Source organism: Tenrec ecaudatus, chromosome 3 (assembly GCF_050624435.1).
Source record: "Tenrec ecaudatus isolate mTenEca1 chromosome 3, mTenEca1.hap1, whole genome shotgun sequence".
In the NCBI taxonomy this organism is placed as follows: Eukaryota; Metazoa; Chordata; class Mammalia; order Afrosoricida; family Tenrecidae; genus Tenrec; species Tenrec ecaudatus.
In genome coordinates, this window is record NC_134532.1 from 116,006,798 (window position 1) to 116,029,952 (window position 23,155).

Here is a 23,155-nt window from a genome sequence, read left to right on the forward strand (position 1 = left end):
CTCCTAAGACCTCTCCGCTGTCAAACCTTGCATGCACTACCTTTGGATCCTTTGCCCAAAAGGAGGAGCTGGGGCTGGCATCTGGCCTCTGTGGTACAGATTTGGGCCTAAAGATAAAGTCAGGGAGAGTAATCCCTGGCCTCTTCCTGTTTCTGTGGGCCCCAGAGTCACAAAATGCAGGCAAGCTAGGGGTCAGCTCCACACCAGCTGTTCTCAATTTTGTTATAGAAGGTGGTGACCTTGGTTTGATTATCTCCCAATTGAGAATTGGATTCTTGTGTTGGGTGATGAGTGCATCTGTGAAACTCTGCTTTCAGCGGGAAATCTCCCAGCCCGAGACTTACAGAGTTTAGTTCCAAGCTGCTTTTAACATATTGTTCAGAAACAGTGCTTTGTTTCTTGTCTGGTTTTCCTTGGACAAGATGTGGCCTTCTCCCTCTCTATAGGCTTGATAAACTTCAGGTTCACTTTCTGGAGTTTACTTCCATTTGGAGACGAAATCAGAGAGCAACAAGAGAGATACTCCTTTGGCACCAGTAAAGGGCTATTCTCATGATATGATCTCCCCAGTGACTTGTCCTAATGTGAGGCAGGATGTATCCTAATTGTTTATGTTCTTTAATTTTTATTTTAGTTTTATGCACTTGGTCACTAGTTAAATCTTGGTTCGTTCTTTCTCTTCCCTGGTTCAGGGGGAAAGAATAACAAAACATTAAGAAAAAGAAAAGAAAAAAACAAACATGGCCTTGTTCTTCCAGTCGCCTGCCTCTATTGACCTCGAGCCTGTCCCACTCACAGAAAACTCTGTTCATGTTATCAGCTTCCTCCCTCAGTTCAATACTTTCCCTTTCTTTCTTAGTTTCTCTGTTCTTTGTGTGTGTGTGTGTGTGTGTGTGTGTGCATACCCTCTGGTGCTTTGTGATCACAGCCTTTGATTAATTTCCTCTGTAAACTGCATTCACTTTTTAAAAAGCAACTCTCTCCTGGCTCTTCTTTTGCTGTTCTGCTTATCCTGTCGCAGATTGTAATTTTAAGGTGACAAGTACACATTTATAATCCCTCCACCCTCCAGGTAAATTATCTGGAAGAACCAAGGAAAGGAACACAGAAAGATTAAATTTGTGATTTTCTCACAGTGACATGGCACTCAGCTGCTAACCCCAAAGTCCAATGAATCCACCTGTAGCCCCGTGGAGACAGATGCGCAGTCTGCTTTCCTAAAGGTAATGACCTTGGAAACATTATGGGGCAGGTTTCCTCTCTGATCGACAGGGTCACTATGCGGAGGAATCATGACAATGGGCTTTGGGTTGTTTCTTCGCCTGGGCTAGTGTAGGCATCTAGTTAGACATGGTCCCCATAGAACCCATGCCATCCCATGTCATTGCCAAACCCTTTAATCCTCACCAACACCACTGGGAGAGAGGTTCTACACTTGAGACTTTGTACAAACAAAACAAAAACCCACCACGAAACTTATTTATCTTACCATGGGACACAACTGGTAAAAATTGAACTGGGATCCAATCTTGGGTTTATTTAAAGTAAAATATCTGCTAAGACCCTGTATTGGGTTGAATAGACAAACAAATCCAGAGGCATTCATATGTGTGTAAGAGAAAGGTTTATATCAAGATTACCATATATACTCGAGTATAAACCAACCCAAATATCAGCCGAGGCACCTAATTTTACCACAACTGCATAAAAATATATGCTGAAAAGCTCAGTTTATACATGAGTGTATACGGTAACTGTATGTCAAGAAAACATCCCAGCCCTGTCCAGATCAGGTCTATAAGTCTGATATGAGCCTATATGTCTGATAATAGCCCATAAATTCCTCTTCAGACTCATGTAACCACTCACAATGATGCCTAATGCAGGGGGATCACAGGTCGGCAGGTGGAAAGTCTAGTGGATCCAGTGGCAGTGGAAGCATCTCTGCACTGGCACAGGTGTGCATGTGGCTCCTCCTTCTCTCTGAGTGTCTCAACAGCAGGAAAGTGAACCACAGAGAAAGTTTATGGTACACCTCCAGGGAGACAGAAAGGAAGTTCCCAGAATCCCATGAAGGACATACCCACAAGGAGGCATCATCAAAGTGTGACTTGATTGACAGGCTAGACTCCACCCCTACACTTATTTATCGAGCTGACATTAAATTATGTAGCTATCACAGACCCCATTGCCTCTGAGTCCTTTTGCTTTTGCTTATTATAAAAGAATAAGGCACTGTGAAATAGGAAGGATATTGGTACTACACGATTTGGGTAGGGAAGACACTGGGATGAGCTAAATGCAACAGAGACAAATACTGTTTTATCTACAATCCTGTAATAGCAGTGACTCGTGAGTAGACGCACTGATACATATAGAGACAAAAAGTGGGACTGTACTCATGAATATGAGTGCAACAAAGTTATAGAAACTTGTCAGACATAAACAGACACAATGATGCCAGGGGTCCCTGGGCCTGGAAGGTTTGGGGGGACACCAGGGTCAAGCGTCATAAAGTAGTCCACAGCAGCATTATTCTGCATTTTACTTTGGTGAGTACCTATGAGCACCTTAAAAGGTTTTGAGCAGCCATGTACGGTGCAACTCTTAGTCTCTCCCTGTCTGGTAGAGAGTGAAGAAAATTGAAGATGCGTGGAAACAATGATTCTAATGGAACATAGAAACACCAGTCTTCATTATCTGAAGACTGGCATGACTAGGTGGTTCCTTCCACCACCGACTGCTCAGAAAGGGATCACTTTACTGGGTTCTGAATAGAGTGGCAGAAAAAAATGTGCAACAAAACTGAAAATCATAAAAAAGACCAGGCTTACTTGTCAAATAGAGGCTGTTGGAAATCCCAAGACTAAGGACATTAATCACCCTTCAGATGTGGATATGAATTCATCCTTAACGCTCAATTTTTAGCCAAACTATAGACAGGTGTGTAAGAAGGAGCGGCACCACTAATGAGGCACACACAACTTAGTATAATCATCTATTTGAAATGCAAAGAGCCAGGCATTTGCCCAAGGTCAAAGTTCAGAAGGGTGAGAAAAGAAGGTGGAATGGAAACAAGAACCAGAGGGAAAAAGTAGAATAAGTGATGTTACATTGAGGGATCAGAGTTGGTGAGATGAAACAAAATATCCATGAATTGTTAAATGGAAAACTGATCCACTTTGTAAACTGTGACCCCATTCACAATAAACAGAAAAAAAAGAAAACTCTATTTAATCACAGGAGGGAAAAAACTCAGATTATCCACAGTAGATTTTAACACATTACTTTCAACCAAGGAATGAATAACTAGAAGATCTCAGTAACATAATCAACTAACATGACATCACAGACATGTACAGAGCACTCAAATTAACAAAAAAAGCAATACACATTCTTTTCCAGAACATAGGAATCATTCTCCAGAGTACCATATGCTAGGCCAGAAAGCAAGCCTCAATGAATTCAAAACAATACATTTTAAAGTCACAAAACCCACATGGAAGAAGCACACCAGTCTGTGTGATCACAAGGTGTCAAAGAGTTCAGGTATCAGGCATCAAAGAACAAAAAATCAAATCATTGTGAATGAGGGGGAGTACAGATTGGGAACCCAAGACCCATCTGTAGGCAACTGGACATCCCCTTACAAAAGGGTCGCTGGGAGGAGACGAGCCAGTCAGGGTGCAGGGTAACAATGATGAAACACACAACTTTCCTCTAGTTCCTAAATGCTTCTCTCCAACTCACCCACCCCCACCCCACTATCATGATCCCAATTCTATCTTATTAATCTGGCTAGAACAGAGGATGTACACTGGTACAGATAGGAACTGGAAACACAGGGAATGCAGGACAGATGATCCCTTCAGGACCAGTGGTAAAAGTGGAGATACTGGGAGGGCAGAGGGAAGGTGGGGTGGAAAGGGGAAACAGATTACAAGGATCTACATATAACCTCCTCCATGGGGGATGGACAACAGGAAAGTTGGTGAAGGGAGTGGGTAATATATGACAAAATAATAATAATTTATAAATTATCAAGGGTTCATGAGGGGAGGGGAGAGCAGGGAGGAAGGGAAAAATGAGGAGCTGATACCAAAGGCTCAAGCAGAAAGCAAATGTTTAGAGAATGATGATGGCAGCAAATATAAAAATGTACTTGACACAATAGATGTATGGATTGTGATAAGAGCGCATGAGCCCCCAATAAAATGATTAAAAATACATTTTGAAATAATTAAAGAAAAACTTTTTTCATATCACAATGCTGTAGAAATCAATAACAGGAAGAACAAGAAAACAATCCAAATAACAAAGAAATGGAATAATACTGTGCTTTAAAACTACTGAGTATACATGAAAGTCAAGATAGATGAACTCTTCAGAAACAGTAACAGGAGTAACGATTCCCTGCAGGTATGAGAAGATGAGGTGGGGAAGCGGGGGAAGAGGGAGCTAATAGCACTGATGATTGTATCACTCCAGATCACAGCCAATGAGACCTCTGTGTAGGCATGACCTTCTCCTGAGAATTCTAGGAATTCCGGTATTTCCTCCTTGGAGGCAGGAGATACCTCTCTCACTCCTCACTCCATTGCTGGGAAGACACAAGGCTGACTCCCTGCGAGACATCCCTGAGAAGCCACATGGACCTACCCTGAACATCGACCTGGAGAAGCCACATGGAGACCCTTGCCATCATTGAGATGTGTACGCCACTGGATCCAAAGACTTTCTACCCACTGGCCTGTGATTATCCTGCATTTGGCGCCATTGCCTGTGTTTCTGGAGTCTGAAGAGGACTTATAGATTAGTATTGGACATATGGGCTAATATCAGACTTATGGGCTTTTACTGGGTTGGGATGTGTTTTTAAAAAAAATCATTTTATTGGGGGTTCGTACAATTCTGATAACAATCCATACATATATCCATTGTGTCAAACACATTTGTTGCCATCATCATTCTCAAAATATTTGCTTTCTACTTGAGCCCTTAATATCAGCTTGGGATGTTTTCTAGTGTATAATTTATATAAAACTCTCTCTTAGACACAGATGTGTTTATGCATTTGTTTCTCTAGTCTATCCAGACTAATACACTTACACACATATGAGTGTTACACACATATGGATGTTTCTCTAGTGAACCCAAACTAACAGTTTTCAATAAAACGATTTTTTTAAAAAGAAAAAGCACTACTGAGTTATGTAAGAAATTAAAAGTAAAATAAAAATTCCTAGAGTCAAATGAGAATAAAAACGCAGCAGAGCAAACCCTATGGCACACAGCTAAAGCAGCGCCGTGCACACCGTCGACATAAAATAACCCAGCCAACACTGAAGAACAGCATCTCCACAATTAGAAACAGATCAGCAAAAATCTGATGGCTAACAAAAGAAAAGAAGAAATAAAAATTAGAGCAGTAATAGATTGAAAGGAAAACTGGGTGTGTGTGTGGGGGGGAGGGGTGGAAATAAACAAGACTAGAAATAGGTTCCATGAAAGGAATAATAAAACAGACAAACCACTGGCCAATTTAAGAAAGGAAAAGAGGAAGAAAATAAAGTGAATAAGAAATTAAACGGGCGCCCACATGGAAGAAGCACACCGGCCAGTGGGATCACGAGGTGCCAAGGGACCAGGTATAAGGCATCATACCAAAATATATATATATATATATATATATATATATATATATATATATATATATATATATATATGTGTGTGTGTGTGTGTGTGTGTGTGTGTGTGTATGTATGTGTATATATGTGTATATGTATGTATATATATATATATACACACCATATTAAATGAAGGGGGAAGTGCAGAGTGGAGACCCAAGGCCCAAGTGTCGGCCAATGGAGATCCCCTCATAGAGGGGTTTAGGAGAGGAGATGGGTCAGTCAGGGTGCGAGGTAGTACCGATGAAGAGCACAGCTTTCCCCCGGATCCTGGATGCTTCCTCCCCCCAACTACCATGATCCGAATTCTACCTTGCAGGGCTGGATAGGGCAGAGGTTGTACACTGGTGCATATGAGGGTTGGAGGCACAGGGAATCCAGGGTGGATGATACCTTCAGGACCAAGGGTGTGAGGGGCGATGCTGGGAGAGTGGAGGGTGAGTGGGTTGGAAAGGGGGAACTGATTGCAAGGATCCACATGTGACCTCTTCCCTGGGAGAGGGACAGCAGAGAAGGGGGGGAGGGGAGACTCCGGATAGGGCAAGATATGACAAAATAACGATGTATAAATTACCAAGGGCACATGAGGGAGGGGGGAGAGGGGAGGGAGGGGGAAAAAAAAAGAGGACCTGATGCAAAGGGTTTAAGTGGAGAGCAAATGCTTTGAGAATGATTGGGGCAGGGAATGTATGGATGTGCTTTATACAATTGATGTATGTATATGTATGGACGGTGATAAGAGTTGTATGAGTCCCTAATAAAATGTAAAAGAAGAAAAGAGGAGAAAAAAATGATTAGGGCAAAGACTGTACAGATGTGCTTTATACAATTGATGTATGTATGTGTATGGACTGTGATAAGAGTTGTATGAGCCCCTAATAAATTATTTAAAAACAATTTTTAAAGATAAAAAAAAGAAATTAAACGGGCACCATTACAACTGGAAAAAAAGGATAATAATAGAACACTGTAAACTGTAATCCAACAAAAATTTAAAACAAAAAAGACATGGAAAATTGTCTAGAAACCATGGGGGAAAGGAGACTAGGGCAGGGTCGGATATGAAAATAATGATAATTTATAATTTATCAAGGGGCCACGGGAGGTGTTGGGGGGAAGAGGAGCTGACACCAAGGACTCAATAGAAAATAAATGTTTGGAAAATAATGATGGCAACATATGTACACATGTGCTTGATAAAAGTGATGTATGGAGTGCTACAAGAGCTGTACGAGCCCTCAATAAAATGTTAAAAGAAAATTGTCTAGAAACACACTACCTACCTAAATTAACACTGATTGGGTGTTTGAAAAGATCCATAGGAAAGAAAGAAAGGAAAGAAAGATCCATAGCAAAGAAGAAATTAAACAGATCACTAAAAAACAAAGAAACAGAAAACACAAGATCCCGGTTGGGGGTGGGGAACCTCTCCAGATGGCTTCACAGGAGAATTCATGGGAGAAAGGGATGGAATACTCTATGGAGCAAACAGAACCCTGACACCACAGCCAGGCAAAGACAACAAGAAAAGGGACGGTTATAGACCAGCCTCCCTTATGAACAGACACAAAATAAAAAAAGCTTAGCCAATAGAATCCAACATTATACCCCCAAAATATAATTGTACTTAACCATGTTGGTTTCATACTATGTATCAAGGATGGTTCGATATTAGAAATAAAACCAATGTAGCCCACCACATAAATAAAAGAAAGGAAAAGTACCATGTGTTCCTATAAATGGATGTAGGGCACTTGGTAAAATCTAACACAGATTCCTGAAAAAATATTCCCAGCAAAACAGGAATACAGACAAAATTTTTCAACACAATTAAGGACATATGTGCAAACATTATTTAATGGAGACAGGCTAACAGCATTCCCTTGAGAAGGGGAAGCAAAAAATGCTGTCCTTTCTAATCACCCTCAATCAGTATTGCATTGGAAGTCTTAACCAGTGAGGTAAAACTGAAGTTTCCATAGAAAAGGAACTAAAAGTTACTAGAGTGCAAAATAGGACTAAGGATATAGAACGTAGGAGAGACAAGTGATGTGGTCCAAACCAAAATCAATGCCATCAATGCCTTTAACCTTTCACCTTGGCAAGAAGGTTGAACTTGATCTTCAGGATAATGGGAGAGCACAGAAGGGATTTAGACACACAGAGAACATTCTCTAGTGCCTATCTCCCTGACTGCACACTAATTGATTTAATATCCACCACAAGTTATCAGTAAATGTGTTAGTCATCATTTTTCAGGCATATAAACAGAGCTTAAAGAGGTCAGATGAGTTGATAAATACTAATAAATATAGGGTTGCTAGATTCAGGAGCAACTTGATGACAGTGGTTTTTAAAAAATCATAGTTATTATTAAGTAAAATAGTCACTGTGATTGAAATGGCTAAACAGTAGGTTTAAAGAAAAGCCACTTATCTCACAATATACGTATTGAGGTGCAGGCAGTCGGGTGGAGGTCAGACCAAACCCAAGGAGGTACATGTGAATCCAACAGAAGGGAGGAAGGGGTGGGATAAAAGGGGGAGGGGGGTAGATGCTGAGATGATGGCAATGAGGAGAGCAGGGCACTGACTCATCCAGGGGGAGCGTGTTGGCTGTCTCCACAGAATTGGGAGTGTGCATACAGACCCCACCATGGCTCACCAAACCATGTGGAGGAACGCATGAAAGAGTGGGCTACAGGACCGGCCCAACCAAAGCCAAACTGACCCCACCCTAGGAGTATGTGTGCCAGAGAACACACTAAACCTTCAGATTGGGGAAAGGGGCCGACATGTCACGCCCACATGAAAGCAAACCAAGAAGGAAAAAGAGAAAGGGACAGTCGCCCTAGACCCCATATTGGCACACCAAGCACGGAGGACTTATAATCTATCAAGGGGCCACGAGGAGGGGCTGGGAAGGAAGGGGAAAAAAGAGAAGCTGATACCAAGGGCTCAATAGAAAGTAAATGTTCAGAAAAGAATGATGGCAACATACGTACAAATATGCCAGATACAACTCATGTATGGATTGGTAAGAGCCCCCAATAAAATGACCTTTTAATTAAAAAAAGAAATAGCTAAGAAAGCTCAACCACCACAACAAGCAATGGACTGGATCTCCAGTTGAGACACACTTCATCAGTCTTATTAAATATACATTTCATATTCTATTCCTTCTCAGTGGTCTGATAGCTTCTGAAGATTTACAGTGGGGCTGTACATAAAATGGAACAGTAAAAGGGGGTGCCATTGTGCTGACCCCATGTGTGCCAAGGACCTGCTCTCTATAGGGTTGCCCAGAGCTAATGTTTCTGAAGTCACTCACTAGCCCTTTCTTCCAATGTTCCTATGGCCAGCATTGGACCGCCAACCTTTGGGTTAGACGCTTCTGTACTGCATATGCTTATTCAAGGTCTACATCAACCAGGACTAGAGGGCATTATGCCTTCGTAGCATGTATGATGATCTTCCTAATGAAACAACAGCATACACATATTTGCCACCAGAGAAACATTATCTGTTTTTCAATTTTTAAGTGATCTTGTTAGCATTTAGGACATACACTGTAAATATAACAAGTTATTATAGATATGAATTAGCCTTATAAGAAGGGGTGTGGCGGGAACAACTTCTATCAACTTATTTATACCTGTGTGTGTCCAGCCTATCAATCAGGTCAATGCTTAATGATGCCTTTTGCAGGTATGACCTTTTCATGAGAGAGGGTGAGAACCTCTCTTAACTTGCCCTTTAGCCTTCCCTGCTTGCTGGGAAACTGCCTTCCTTCACGGGGTCGCTGAACCTGCAGCTTTCTTGGGAGCTGGGGTTGCCCTGCCAGAGTCCATGAGACTACTCTGCACCCCCTGATCTGTAGTGTCCGTTTCCAACTTCACCAGTCTGCTTTATGTCTCTAAGTCCTTACTTGAATGAATTTACATTCTCTCAATGTGCTCTTGTGGGGGAGGGCAGAAGTCAAGTGTCTTTATGTAAGTACAATTTCACTGAGCAACTACGTTTAAATTTCATTTCGGTTGGAATGAAGAGCTGTTTAGAAAGTTAAATATCAAAGTGAGGTAAAGAACTTCAAGTTGCTAAATAGCCTAAAAAGAAACCACTACTTATCCGTCAAATGTGTTGCACTGCGGTGACTTTCTGGCTGCTGTGATACTCGAGGCTCTCACTGGCATTGAAAAGACCAGTAGCTTCCTGTTTGTGTTTTGTATGACTTGCTTTGTATAAGATTCAGGATAGAGATTGATCATTATCTAGGGCAGTGGTTCTCAATCTTCCTAATGCCATGAACTTTTCATACAGTTCCTCATGTTGTGGTGACCCCCAACCATAACATTATTTTCATTGATACTTCATCACTGTCATTTTCCTACTGTTGTGAATTGGTTGACCCCTGTGACAGAGTTGTTCGACACCCCCCCCCCAAAGGGATTGCGACCCACAGGTTGAGAACTGCTGGTCTAGGGGTATGGCAGGGAAGTGGGGGGTTGGGGTGGGGTGGGGGGACGGGGAGCTATGAGAATGAGTCCCAGAAGAAAATGTTCTGGAACTGATAGTAGCGGTGACTGCACATATCTAAATATGATTGAATGGCTAAATTGCAGGACGTGTGAAGCATCTGCCAATGAAACTCATTTCTTTGAAATACCAGCAGTGACACTCATGGTGAGAAGGTTTCAAGAGCTTCCAGACCAGGCTAGGAACAAGAGGCAGTTAACTTCGGAGGCATTAGCCACTGAAAACCCATGAAGAGCAGTGGAACATTGTCTGATGTAGTGCCAGAAGATGAGCCCCTCAAGTTGGAAGTCACTCAAACTACAACTGGAGAAGAGCTGCCTTTTCAAAGTGCGGTTGACCTTAAAGATGACCATACAAAGGCATTCAAACCATGTGAATCATATAAATTATAAAAACATCGTGAAGAATGTGAATTACAGAATATTTAATGGTGCTCATGCAGAACCAAGGGGCAGAGGTTCAAAAAGAGCAAGGAGCTATAGCCTTTAATTAAAATCAGGAAAAGTTTGTGTCAGGGGTATATAGTTTCATCATACTTATTCAATCAGCATACTGAGTAAGTAATCTGAGAGCCTGTACTGTGTTTTGAAATGAGTTTGCCTTCAGAACACAGGTGTTGAATACTTGAGCCAAAAGGGGCAAGGAAAAGACCCACATCAACATCCTCCTCATTGGACACTAGATTCTCAAAAGTCCATCACTGGTCACCTGATTTACAAATGTGATGGGATGGACAAAATAACAATGGAAAATTTTGAGAAGGAAGCTGCTGAGATGGGGAAGGGCTCCTTCAAGTCTGCCTGGGTCTTGGATAAGCAAAATGCTGAATTCGAGTGTGGCATCACTTTTGATCGCTCCCTGAGGACATTTGAGACCAGTAAGTACTATGTAACCATCATGGATGCCCCTGAAAAGACTTCCTTAAAAACAATACAGGAACTTCGCAGGTTGACTGTGCTGTCCTCATGGTTGCTGCTGGGGTTGGTGAAGTGCAACATGTCCTTCTGGCTTACACACTGAGTGTGAAGCTGCTCGTTCTTGATAAATTGTATTCTACTGAACCACCCAACAGCCAGAAGAGATATAAGAAATCATTCAGGAAGTCAGCATCTCCATGAAGAAAACTGGCTACAACCCTGACACACTAAGTTGTAGCCTTTGAGCTAATTGCTGGTGGGCATGGTGAAAACCTGCTTGGGTCAAGTGCTCATATGCCTGGGCTCAAGGGATGGAAGGTGACCCATAAGGATGATATTGTCAGTGGTCAACATTACCATGAAGCTTTGGGTGAAGCTCTGCCTGGGGACAATGTAAACTTCAATGTCAAGGACATTTCTATAAAAGACATTCTCCTGGCAGTGTGGCTGGTGACAGCAAAAATGACCCATCAAAGGAAGCAGCTGGCTTTACTGCTCAAGTGATCATCCTCAACTCGCCAGGCCGAACCAGTCCTGGATGCGCACCTGTGGATTGGCTCAACGCCCACATTGCTTGCAAGTTTGCTGAGAAGATTGATGGCCATTCTGGCAAGCTGGAAGATGGTCCCGAATTCTCGAAGTCTCATGATGCTTCCATCGTTGACAGGGCCCATGTGTGTGGAGAGCTTCTCCGACTGTGCTCTTCTTTTGTCATTTGTTGTTTGAGACATGAGACAACAGTTGCTGTGGATGTCATCAAGGCAGTGGACAAAAAGTGTCCAAGGTCACCCAGTCTGTCCAGAAGACTCATGAGGCTAAACAAATATTACACATCACACCTGCCACCCCGGTCATAAGCAGTAGTGGGAACCGGTCTCAGCACTGTTGGTCTGAACTGGTCGTCTAGTCGTCCGAGACTGGTTAATGATAAGAGTGCATCATAAAGCTTTCAGAAGGAAAGGATTGCGGACCCTGTTTCACTGTGTGTGGTACTTTTAACTTATTCAGTTTTAAAAATAAACAAAAAAAAAAAACCAAAAATAAATAAATAAACATTTTTAAAATGGAAAACAACCTGACCAAAAATTTGTCGCGGAATTTTGAGACCCATTAAAACAGTGGTTCTCAACCTGTGGGTCGCAACCCATTTGGGGGTTGAATGACCCTTTCACAGGGGTCGCCCAATTCATAACAGTAGCAAAATTAGTTATGAATTAGCAATAAAAGTAACTTTATGGTTGGAAGGTCACCACAGCATGAGGAACTGTACTAAATGGTTGCAGCATTAGGAAGGTTGAGAACCACTGCCTTAAAACAAAGTTTAATGAGAGAGCCTAAATGAAGTTGGCCTGTGTGAAAAAGAAGACATCAAGGTTGAATAACAACCCGGGATGAGCAGATGACTCAACCTTGCTTGCCAAAAGTGCAGAGGCCTTGCGACATTTATTGATGAAGGTCAAAGACTGGAACTTTCTCAGTATGAATTACTACTCAAGGTAAAGAAAACCCGAACTGAGACCTTCACAACTGTAACAGCGGACGACAGCATGAATGACAAGGAAGAGCTTGAAGTTATCAATGACTTCACGCTGCTTGGATCCGCAATCAGTAAATATGAAAGCAGTAATGTACTGCACTGAGTGAGGCTGCCTGACACAAGCCGAGGGGACAGGAAGCTGGACAATGAAAAGGAATACTTCAGAAGAACTGGTGCATGGACTTTTCGTGTAAGCCGAGAATAAACACATCTATCGTGCATGAAGCATGGCCAGAATGCTTCTCAGAAGGTACAATGGCAAAGCCCATTTTCATTTACTTAGGACGCTTTATCAGGAGACAACAGTATCCAATCTCTGGAAAAAGACATTGTTTTTGGTAAAGTACAGGATCAGTGAAAAAGAGGAAGATATTCAAAGAGATGGAAGGAGACAATGGCTACAATAGGTCCAAACATAATTGTTAGGATGGTGGTAGGACTGGTCAATGTAAGGAAGTTTGCAGTGAGTGAAGCCAATTTGGTGGCACTGTGCAAAGCAAGAAGTTATCAAGTGCATACGCAAGAGAGAACAGCTCCTTTAAAGTGTGCTGGACAAAACCAAAATGCGTTCTCGCTGCACTTATCTCGCAAGCATTATTGGTGAATGTGGTTTCACTACAAGAGGCTGAAACTGTGTTTCTCAGGTGGGAGGGGGCATGGAGTGTGTTCAACTACTCCACCACCTGACAAGTCCAGCTGCTGGAGTAAGGACACGCCTTCGTGCAATGAAGGTCCTGCTGTCACCTTGAGACAAGATGCTGTCCCAACCTTCCTCGCCCCGCCCCCCGGCTCCGCTCCAGATCGTCATTAAACCAATACCACCACTTTAAAATTTCAAACCGGTTGAGAAGTTGGTGGTGCTTTGAAGAATATGAAACTGTTCTGACTGATGGAGTTTCCCGGTAGGTGGAATGCCGAGCAGAACAACTGGAGGTAGCTGGAGCAGTTTGTGTGTCTGCGTGTGTCTTAACTATAAATTAACTGAAGAGACTGAAGGGGAAAAAACGAGCAAGTGGTCCCATGTGGCTGGGGAGCCGCACGCGCGCAGGCAGGCATGCCTGAAAGTGGTCCCTCTTGGCAATTATTGCGAAGGGATACAAGAGACCAGTCAGGCTTTGCAAATGCTGGCTCATCTGTCATTTCCAGCTGTCCCTTCCTGCCCAGTCCAAGTCCAACTGTGGGTTTGTTCGCAAGCAGCAGGCCTGCCTGTACCTTCCTTTCTAGCAGGCAAGCCTCAGCCTCAGACAGTGGGAACAGGGTGGTGATCTAGTACTAAAAGCTGGTGAGCTTTCAGCGTCCACATCCTGTTTGCATAGGAGACACAAAGGCCTGAACAGAGTTTTCTAGGTGGCTTAACCAGATGAAGGACGATGACCTAACCTACTGCCATTCGGACCACTATGCTTACAGGATCAGAACGCTTCAACTTTGTCCCAAGGAGCAGTTGATGGGTTTGAACCAGCAACCTGTGGTTACAGTCCAGTACTTAATGTAGAATGCCACCAGGCCCCCCTCAGGAATGGTGACATGGGGAGTGATAATGTGCCCTAAGATTCGAAGTTGACAGGAAATTCATTAGAGCACTATTTTGTAACAGTAGTTTCTCTTAATATCCCGGTCTAGAGCAGAGTCCGGAGTGATGAAGTCAAACTTTACTAAGTGGCAGTCATTCCGTCTTTAACTCAAATTGATTCCTGGTTGAACATTGGGGATTTGAGAATGGGAATTCCCATTTCGTCTTACAATTTGAGAAGGTATGAGGGTTGGAAGTCTCATTTAACTGTTAAGCGTGTGTAATAAGCATGTTAAGTATATTTAATCTTGTGGTGCTAGGGAGTGTTTCCATACCATTTCATTTGTGTTGTGTAAGGATGATTCACAGGAAAGAAAGGGCAGAGACCAGGACAATTTAGCCTGAACTCCTTTGGAAGCCACGTGGGATAAGATGAGAATGAGCACTTTGGGGTGCTGCCTTTCCTGTCCTCATGCCTGGTCTATCCCTGTCTGCCTTTCCTGTCCTCATGCCTGGTCTACCCCTGTCTGCCTTTCCTGTCCTCATGCCTGGTCTACCCCTGTCTGCCTTTCCTGTCCTCATGCCTGGTCTACCCCTGTCTGCCTTTCCTGTCCTCATGCCTGGTCTACCCCTGTCTGCCTTTCCTGTCCTCATGCCTGGTCTACCCCTGTCTGCCTTTCCTGTCCTCATGCCTGGTCTACCCCTGTCTGCCTTTCCTGTCCTCATGCCTGGTCTACCCCTGTCTGCCTTTCCTGTCCTCATGCCTGGTCTACCCCTGTCTGCCTTTTCTGTCCTCATGCCTGGTCTACCCCTGTCTGCCTTTCCTGTCCTCATGCCTGGTCTACCCCTGTCTGCCTTGCTGGCAGGAAGAATTTCTTCTTGGGGAGTTAAACAGGTGTGAAGTCAGGCAACAGAGGTGGCTTAAGGTGGTAGCAATATCAACTTAAATCCAAAGGGCATGCTGTTGGTGATAGTTCTTGCAAAGGGCCCACCGAATGAGCAGTCAGTCTCAGGTCAGAATTGTTATAGCTCCCTTCCTATTGAGAGTCCTGGTGGCACGGGGTTACACACTTGGCTGCGATTCTCAAGGTAAGCAGTTTGTAGCCACCAAACACACAAGGGAAAGACGAGGCTTTCTGGCCCCTGTAAGCAGTTATTCTAGGAAACTCAGAGGGACAGTTCTACCCTGGCCTATAGGGTCACTATGGGTCAGCATTGACTCCATGGCAGGGAGTTTTGTTTCTGGTTTATGTAGACAAGTGACTAAAAAAGATACTTTTGTCTTAATTATATAGTATAGCTTGACTCCACAAACAAGTCAATTCCAACTCGGGCTGATCCGACGTGTGCAGAGTAGAACTGTGCTCCACCCACTTTGTATGGCTGTCGGCTGAGGCATCTCTGGGTGGGTCCAATCTGCCCAGCACGGAGCCTTCACTGTTTGCATCACCTATTCATCTTAAGAAAACATCTCTTCCCATGATCTTTGTCCTGTGGGAGAGGACAATTGTCCAGGCACTAGACAGAAGCTTCAGCACGACAATGCTTAGAGTGCATTAAATAAATATAAATTTTATTAAAAACACTCACATAGCGTTATCAGGAATGGTATAATAATAAACAGCTTTCAAATAACCTGCATTCATTACATTACAATACTTACAGTATTTATAGACCATTCTTAAATTTTATGAACAAACCAAACATTTCATGAAAATGAATAAAACTAAGTTTAAAAAAGCGTAGAAAAATGCACACAGAAGTTCATTACCTTAGTGTCAAACTGCAAAAGCTTCCTACACAAGTTAACCACTAGCTTTCGAAGTGAACTGTACATCACTGTGCGTCAATCAAGATGAAAATTCCATTCAAGTAAAGTTGACACCACTTAGAAGCATTTTCAAGTATGGCTATATAGTCAACCTGATATTCCTATATAAGCAAATTGTACATCTGCTTCCCATTCATTCTGAGGCAGGTTTCATATCTACAATTAGCTATTTGATATTGACAATTTGCAACTTCCTTCCTTCTCTCCCTATTTAACCTCTCCTCAGCTCCTCAAACTGCAATTCCTGTTCCTGTGGGCATCAAGTTTGACAAATGACAGTGGCAGATACAGAATCCAAATATTCCTCCGGGATGATAAACTGAAAACCCAGCAAATGGCCACACTGTCATCCCAGCTCACGGCGACCTTGTGGACCTTGCCTAGCCGCGGGCCATTCTCACAGCACAGCCCACAAAATGCAACAAGATTTCGAGTTCATGATCACGGTCTATACAAAACATTAAAATCGCATGATCTGGTATATGTAAAGGAAATTCTTGTCTTTAAAGTGGACACAGCCATATTTTGTTTTAAAAGATAAAATTCAGATTGCAAAGATCATAAAGATTGATCAAACAGAGATCTCCTTGATTAAGAACGTATTTGAAATCTTAGTACGCAAAGCTGTGCTTTGAACACAATGTAATCATACAAAATATTGCACACCACACTTCTTAGTGCTCGGCCCCTTCAGGGGAGTCTCGTGAATCCGGTGCCTGTGTTCATTACAGGTCCAAAATGCCCGATTGAGAGTTGACTCTTGCCAACAGCCACTTGCCAAACTCCTGCCTTATAATTTTCCCTTATCAGCTCAATGCATTCTCTTCTCATGTCACCGTTTTCCTGCTTAAACAGCCAAGAGTCCTCACTTTTAAAATGCTTTTTAAAATTTTTTATAATACAATGAACCAACAGATTTACAAAATCAGTTTTAGTTATACTGGGACATATACAAGTAAAGTTGGAGGGATTCAAAGGGTTAAATCCCAGGGGGCGAGGGGGAACCAACCTATTAACCTACCATTTTACATAAACACAGGTGACATGTTGGCATAAGGAGAACATGAGCTGAAATATCCCTGAATTTTTAGAACAAAAAGGTTGAAGTTCAAGTTATACTTGCTAAGAAATCAAGTATTGAAAAATGGTATGTTTATGTTTTTTAAACCATTAAAAAAAAAAGACTGGGGGTGGGGGAGATCATGGTACACAATGTTAGACGCTTTCACTCTCAGTTCAATATCCTATTGCCAAACTAGTGTTGAGGTATATGACAAGTAGGAACATCACTCAAACTTTTAATGAATTCTTAGCTCACATTACGATAAATTTGTAGCAGGCTGAGTAGCACCATCATGATGTGAATTCTGCTTCAAACCCATATATATATATATATATATATATATATATAATGTATATGTGTATATATATTTATATATATTTAATTTCTTACAGTACTAAAATACTAAAGCATTGTGTTAAAAAGTTGTGTTTACAATTTAATTTACTATACAACTCTCTCGTTTCTTTATACAAATTAATGATTTTAAAACCACCACAGCACACCAGCTGCCCTTTTTATTTTTGTCTCTTTAATGAACAGATTCACACAGAACTAACCCTGTTTATTCATCCTATGCAGGCATCAGTCTGCTCAATCTTCCTGGTAACGAGGACACTTAAGAAATGACAACATCACAATGCACATAATTATCCACACAAAGGCCGACTGCCATTCCGTCGTTTGAAGAGCGTACAGATCCATGAAATAGCACAAACTTAAGTGAACTACATTTCTTGAGTTGGTAGCTTGTCGTGAATTAATACCTGCAGTTAACAGAAAATTCTTAAAACTGTATACATTTGAGCAATGAACTTGTCATACAACTTTGTATAGAACAGTTTTACAGTAGAGCATGAGAGATGAGCACCCAAAAGTGTGTTTTGTGGACAAATGTATTCCCAGGAATCCAGTAAGCCCCATTTTGGATTGAACTGGCTGCATTGAAAATGGACAGACTGCTCATCAGCAGAGGTGTGACAAAAAGCAAAAGTATTTTCAAACACTTTCCTTTAAATTAAAAAAAAAAATCAACTTTTCATTTGAAACTGAAAGTAAACTTTTAAAGAACGTCTCAGTACCTTAGCATTGTTCAAGTTGTCAAAGCTTAGGTAGACAAAGTGCTTCTAAGACACGATTTCAAATATTTATACATATACATGTGTGTACATGTAAGTATACATATATGTACATATATACGTTTATTGTCCTACAAGGACCTCACTGGATGAGCAAAATCCAGTGGCCTTTAAAATGTCCACATTTGGAAAACTAAACTTGTATTAAGAATGGGGTCACCATGATAAAAACGTGAATGACAGGTACCCCTATTTTCAAGGGCATTGGAGTTCACTCATAGCATCTTGATATAAAGGCATCAAATTTTTAACTATTAAAGACACCGTTTTCTTAGCACCATTTCTTAGAAACATCCAAACAAATTCAGTGTTTTACAGCCTACTCATGTATGCTTCCGGTAGCTATCTTGATAAATAAAAGTTAATATTAAGATTACAGTAAAAACTGCATGTTAAAAAGCCAAAATTCCAGTATTTCAGTACATCGTATATTCAGCACCAGATGGTATGTTAAGATTCCTGCCACTGTAAGACTACAGTACTATGTTCCATGACTACGCAAACTCCTTATTAGCAAAAGTGGTCACAGATGCAGTTGTAAGGGGGGCGGGGGAATCACATTTACATACCATCTTATTCATAATAGAACCAGTGTCTAAAAATGCAAATTGAGACCCACTCTTCCTTACCTTCCTTTGCATAGAATGCTTTGGTCTTTTTCCTAGATGCCATCTGTGACCACTTAAGAGAGGAATCAGTGGAAATTAAGTGCTCTGGTAAAATCATTTCTTTATGTGCAGGTGAGCCAACTCTTTTCCCACCACGTTCGTTCATCACACATTCTGTGCCCCGTGCCCCCTGCCCACGCCACGGAGACTACATAACTGACAGGTGGGCCGCGGTCGTTTAAAGAGGTAACCGACCCCAAACGGTGATGTTATATGTATCTGTTGTAAGGCCCAGTGACCCGAGTGAAGGCGTATGGAGATGTAGTTACCGAAGTGGGTGTGGTTATGGACATGGTCCTTTCCGTCAGCGACTTGATGAAGCGCAGGTAGGTGGGCTCTGCGGGTTCGTGCGGCTCGATCGGCTCCCGTTTCACCTTTTTGCCGTGGGTTTTCGGAGGCACGTGGTCCGGGCCGTACTTTTCACACTCTTCCTCTTTCTCGCGGGCTTTCTCGGCCATTTTGGCTTCCCAGAGGGCCAGGCCGTGCTTGGGCTCATTCAAGCTTTTATGCTGATAAAATACAAGGGAGATCCTGGTGGGGTGATTCCTATTCGGGTTGTTTATAGGGGTTGTAGCGTGTAGCTCACGCTTTGCACACTCGATAAGGATTGACCCATGACATGGGGCCACAGCTACCCCCCCGATGTCAGGATCCAGAAAGCTCTGCTCGCTGTCCGACCACACCTCGTCATTAGTCGCTGCAGCGGACGCCCCCCCCTGAGCCGGCCCTGCAGCCTGCTTTTCCTGACTGCCCGCGTCAGTCACTGTGTGGAAGCCTTCGGGGGCCGCAGCGGTTCTCTCATGGATAAGCATTTTCAATAGCCCATTAGCTGTGTGGGAGAGCATGTTGTTCTCCTTGTTTTGGAGATGCAGACCATGGAGAGAGCTGCTGAGCATGCCCGGAGCTGCACCGTAGTTATGCATGAGAGGAGGAGAAGGGAAATGCTCGCCATTTTTACAGTCGATGTTTGGATTGTTCAAAGTGGCTGGTAATCTAGACGCGACTTCCACGAAGTGGCCCTCCATCTCATGGGGGGGATAAGGAGGAAATGTCCCTGCATGGTGTACAGTGGGTCGAACGGTACAGCTGCTGAAGGCATCCCCCTGTATATTTTGGGTTCCATAACTCAAGTATTTGGAAGAAAAACTCTGGCTATTCCCAAACCGTTGCTGGTACAATGTATGGATGGGTGGCAGGTTGAATTTAGAGATAGGGTCTTGGCTTGGATACCTATAAAGATCCACAGGCTGAGACTGGGAAGAATAGGGACCCAGATATGGAGCACAGTTGTCCACGGATACATTTCCATTGCACTGATATGATGGATACTGGTTACTCTGATTCAAAAGCCCAGGATAGGTGTTCATGGGATTAGAGGAATTCAAATATGATCCGACATTTGGGGATGAGGTGGAATAGAGGTTCATTGGGTTGGTGCTCCCATACATTTCTGAAGTGTGTGAAGAACTTGTATATGAACTAACTGGATTAGGCCGTCTCATATACAGATTGGTGGGTCCAGAAGAAGAGTAAGAATTGATAGAGTCTGACTGTGGGTTACTAGTCAAGGGGTGATGTGGCTGCGGCTGCTGCTGCGGTCGCAGCTGGGGTCGCTGCTGGGGTGGCGGAGGCGGCGGCTGCTGCTGCTGCTGCTGTTGCGGGGGCTGCTTCTGTGACTGCTGGGGCTGCTGCAGGACTGGTCCCGAAAGCCGCAAGAGTTCTGTGGACAGGGTAAGAGAGGTCGCGGGAAAGATGCTGACAGTTATTTTATGAAGGGTGAGGAAGAAACTTAACCCTATGCGAAAACCATTCCCAGGATGACCCCGAACATTCATCAGACAAGGATACGAGACAGGTCGCGGTGTTCTACACGGTCTGGCAGAGTTCTGTATATCTGGAATAATATCAATGAAAATGGGCAACCTGATCACAGTACAAGCCTGTGGTACAGGTAGGTATGTGACAGTACAATAGAGGAGATTGAAACGGATGAGTGGAAACGAAATGGGCACACATTACTGTTGGCAGAACACATGATCGGCTCTGAAAGCCCTGTTTTATCATTTTTTTAAAAAGGTGATTTGATAAAGTTACAAACCTTCAAACCATGCAAAAGCCAGTCTAATGAGAGCATGATATGCTCCACAGCTTTTTGTCTCTGAGCACGCCGTCACCTCCCCCAGCCAGAAACAGCACCGTGCTCTAGTATCACGTCCCCACTCTTCCTTGGTTAGGAATCCCTTCCTCGAGGAAGCTTTGACACCCGCCCCCCACCTGCTAGTTTGTGTAAAATCCGCTAATGACATGGATTAAGTAAAGAATGGCCATTCTGTACGGTCTCATAATTATCACATTTTAGACCTCCTGCCAGTACTGCACAGTCGAAGTACAGAGAGTTTATCAATTCAATTTATTTCTTCATTGCTTAGCGTTGACTGCCGTTGCTGAATAACTAAAATAAAATAAATAAACATAAGATTTGTTATGGAAAACTCAGCAATGCTATAAGACAGATGTGCTTTCATGGACATGTTTTCTAGAGAGGAAACTCACAAAGTTATTAATAGAATGTTGCAGAAATGTTCAGACTTGTAAATGAAACCTTAAAAGGTCAAACTTCTATTTCATGATGCTGTTTAACAAAAAGCAAATTTCTATGGGTTAGGAACAAGCCAGTGAGATTCAAATGTGATCCTGGGTATTTAAGTGAAAACTTCCAGTCTCTCCGAAGCCCTATGTAGGGTAGTTACTAGCCCACATCGACCATGAGTCAGAATTGACTTAATGGTAGATTTGGGTGTTTGTGGTTTTTTTTTTTTTGGTTTTCGGGGGGGGGGGTAGTTTGTTTTTTTGGTTTTTAGTTTGTTTAAAGGAGATAAAATAGTGAGTAGAGGTGAAGTCAGCCAATTAACAAAGGCTTAGTAAGCATCTTTAGCATAATGTGGGACTATATTTAGATAGTCCTCTTAAATCTTACTTGTTCTCATTCTCACCCTGCTTCAATGTAAATCTTGTTTTTAAACTTGAGTCATAGATGAAATTTCATTTTTTACTCTCTCATTTGTCATGTTTGGTGTCACCAGATCCTACTGCTTTTCAGTGTTTTAGAAGAGGCCATACCTGCGTTTTCATTACAGCTTCGTGGCTCCCGCCAAAATTCAATCTCTTATCTCTCTGAAGGAGCCCCGGTGGTCGTGCATTGGGTTGCTCTGGCAGTGCATGTGTTTTGGTTTCTGGTTTGGTTCACTGAGTCTTGTCTACAAACAAATGAACTCCCTACATCTAATCTGGCCTACTGACTACTTCCATCATTAAAATAGAATTTAACCATTTGTCATAAAGCAAAATTCAAACGTATCCATCAAGCTGGATACGTCTGCAACATCTCATTCCGAACTCAGAGCAAAACCTGGCCCGTGTCACTTTCCGGAAGATTCGGAGCTACCACTAAGACCACGACTGACGCTAACTTTATAAAATTAGCCATGTTTAATTAGGACACAAGGACCACAGCACACATCTCTACAGGGGTTCACACTCGACTTACCTGCCAGCTGTTTAGCCTGGCTTGCAGTTTCGGTCTGTTTGGTACGGGACGAAGCGGACTTTTCCTTGTCGGTCTTATGCGAGCTATTCTCCTGAGAGGAAAGTTTCTCAGCCGCAGCTTTCTTGGCTTCTTGCTTCCTTTGCCGGCATGTCTTGACGGGCTCTGCTAACATCCTGACTTTCCGCCGAAAAGAGGTCAGGACCTGAATGGCACCAGTTTGTTTCTTCTGCTCCTGAGCTTCTACGCTCCCGAACTCATCCACATCGGACACTTTGTACAGAGGCAGCACGTGAAGCTGCTCGTCCCCAGGTTTCCCACCAACTCCGCGATTGTCTTCTCTGGTGAGGGTACACACCTGGAGGGGAGAGGAAATGGCAGTGGGCGTGCGCTAGTTCTCCTTCGTATTTCCATGTGTGGTAGCGATCTAACCTAACTGGTACAGATCGGTGGCACATGCTTAAGCATAAGATCACGCATATAGAAACAAAGAGTATATCACACTGGTCTAAGAAGCGAAAGGCTGGTCACATGATGAATTTAGTTTACCTGTGTGACTCAATCCTTCACATTAGTTTTTGACTAAAGGGGGGAAGCAATACTACTAACAAAATGAAATAAAGCTCCCCACTTTTCACATGTCAACAATAGGATATGATATAAAACGAGAATGAGAGTTTAATGGGCTTCTCAGTTCTTGCCTCATTGCATGCTCTCGAACACC

At 42.8% G+C, this 23,155-nt stretch overlaps 1 protein-coding gene across 2 annotated transcripts in view; it reads right to left on the minus strand.

The window, feature by feature from the left end:
• Positions 1-17,172: 17,172 nt before the first annotated feature.
• Positions 17,173-23,155, minus strand: part of TET2 (tet methylcytosine dioxygenase 2) — a 100,332-nt gene continuing 94,349 nt past the window's right edge. Inside the window, exons 10-12 of one of the 2 annotated variants that reach the window (XM_075543971.1) lie at positions 22,435-22,789; positions 19,157-20,607; positions 17,173-17,847 (exon numbers count right to left, since the gene is read on the minus strand). In XM_075543971.1, the coding sequence (XP_075400086.1) occupies positions 17,809-17,847; positions 19,157-20,607; positions 22,435-22,789 (1,845 nt within the window). In that variant the 3' untranslated portion in view covers positions 17,173-17,808. Of the gene's footprint in view, positions 20,608-22,434; positions 22,790-23,155 lie in introns of both variants that reach the window. The other variant, XM_075543969.1, reaches the window with a different exon arrangement.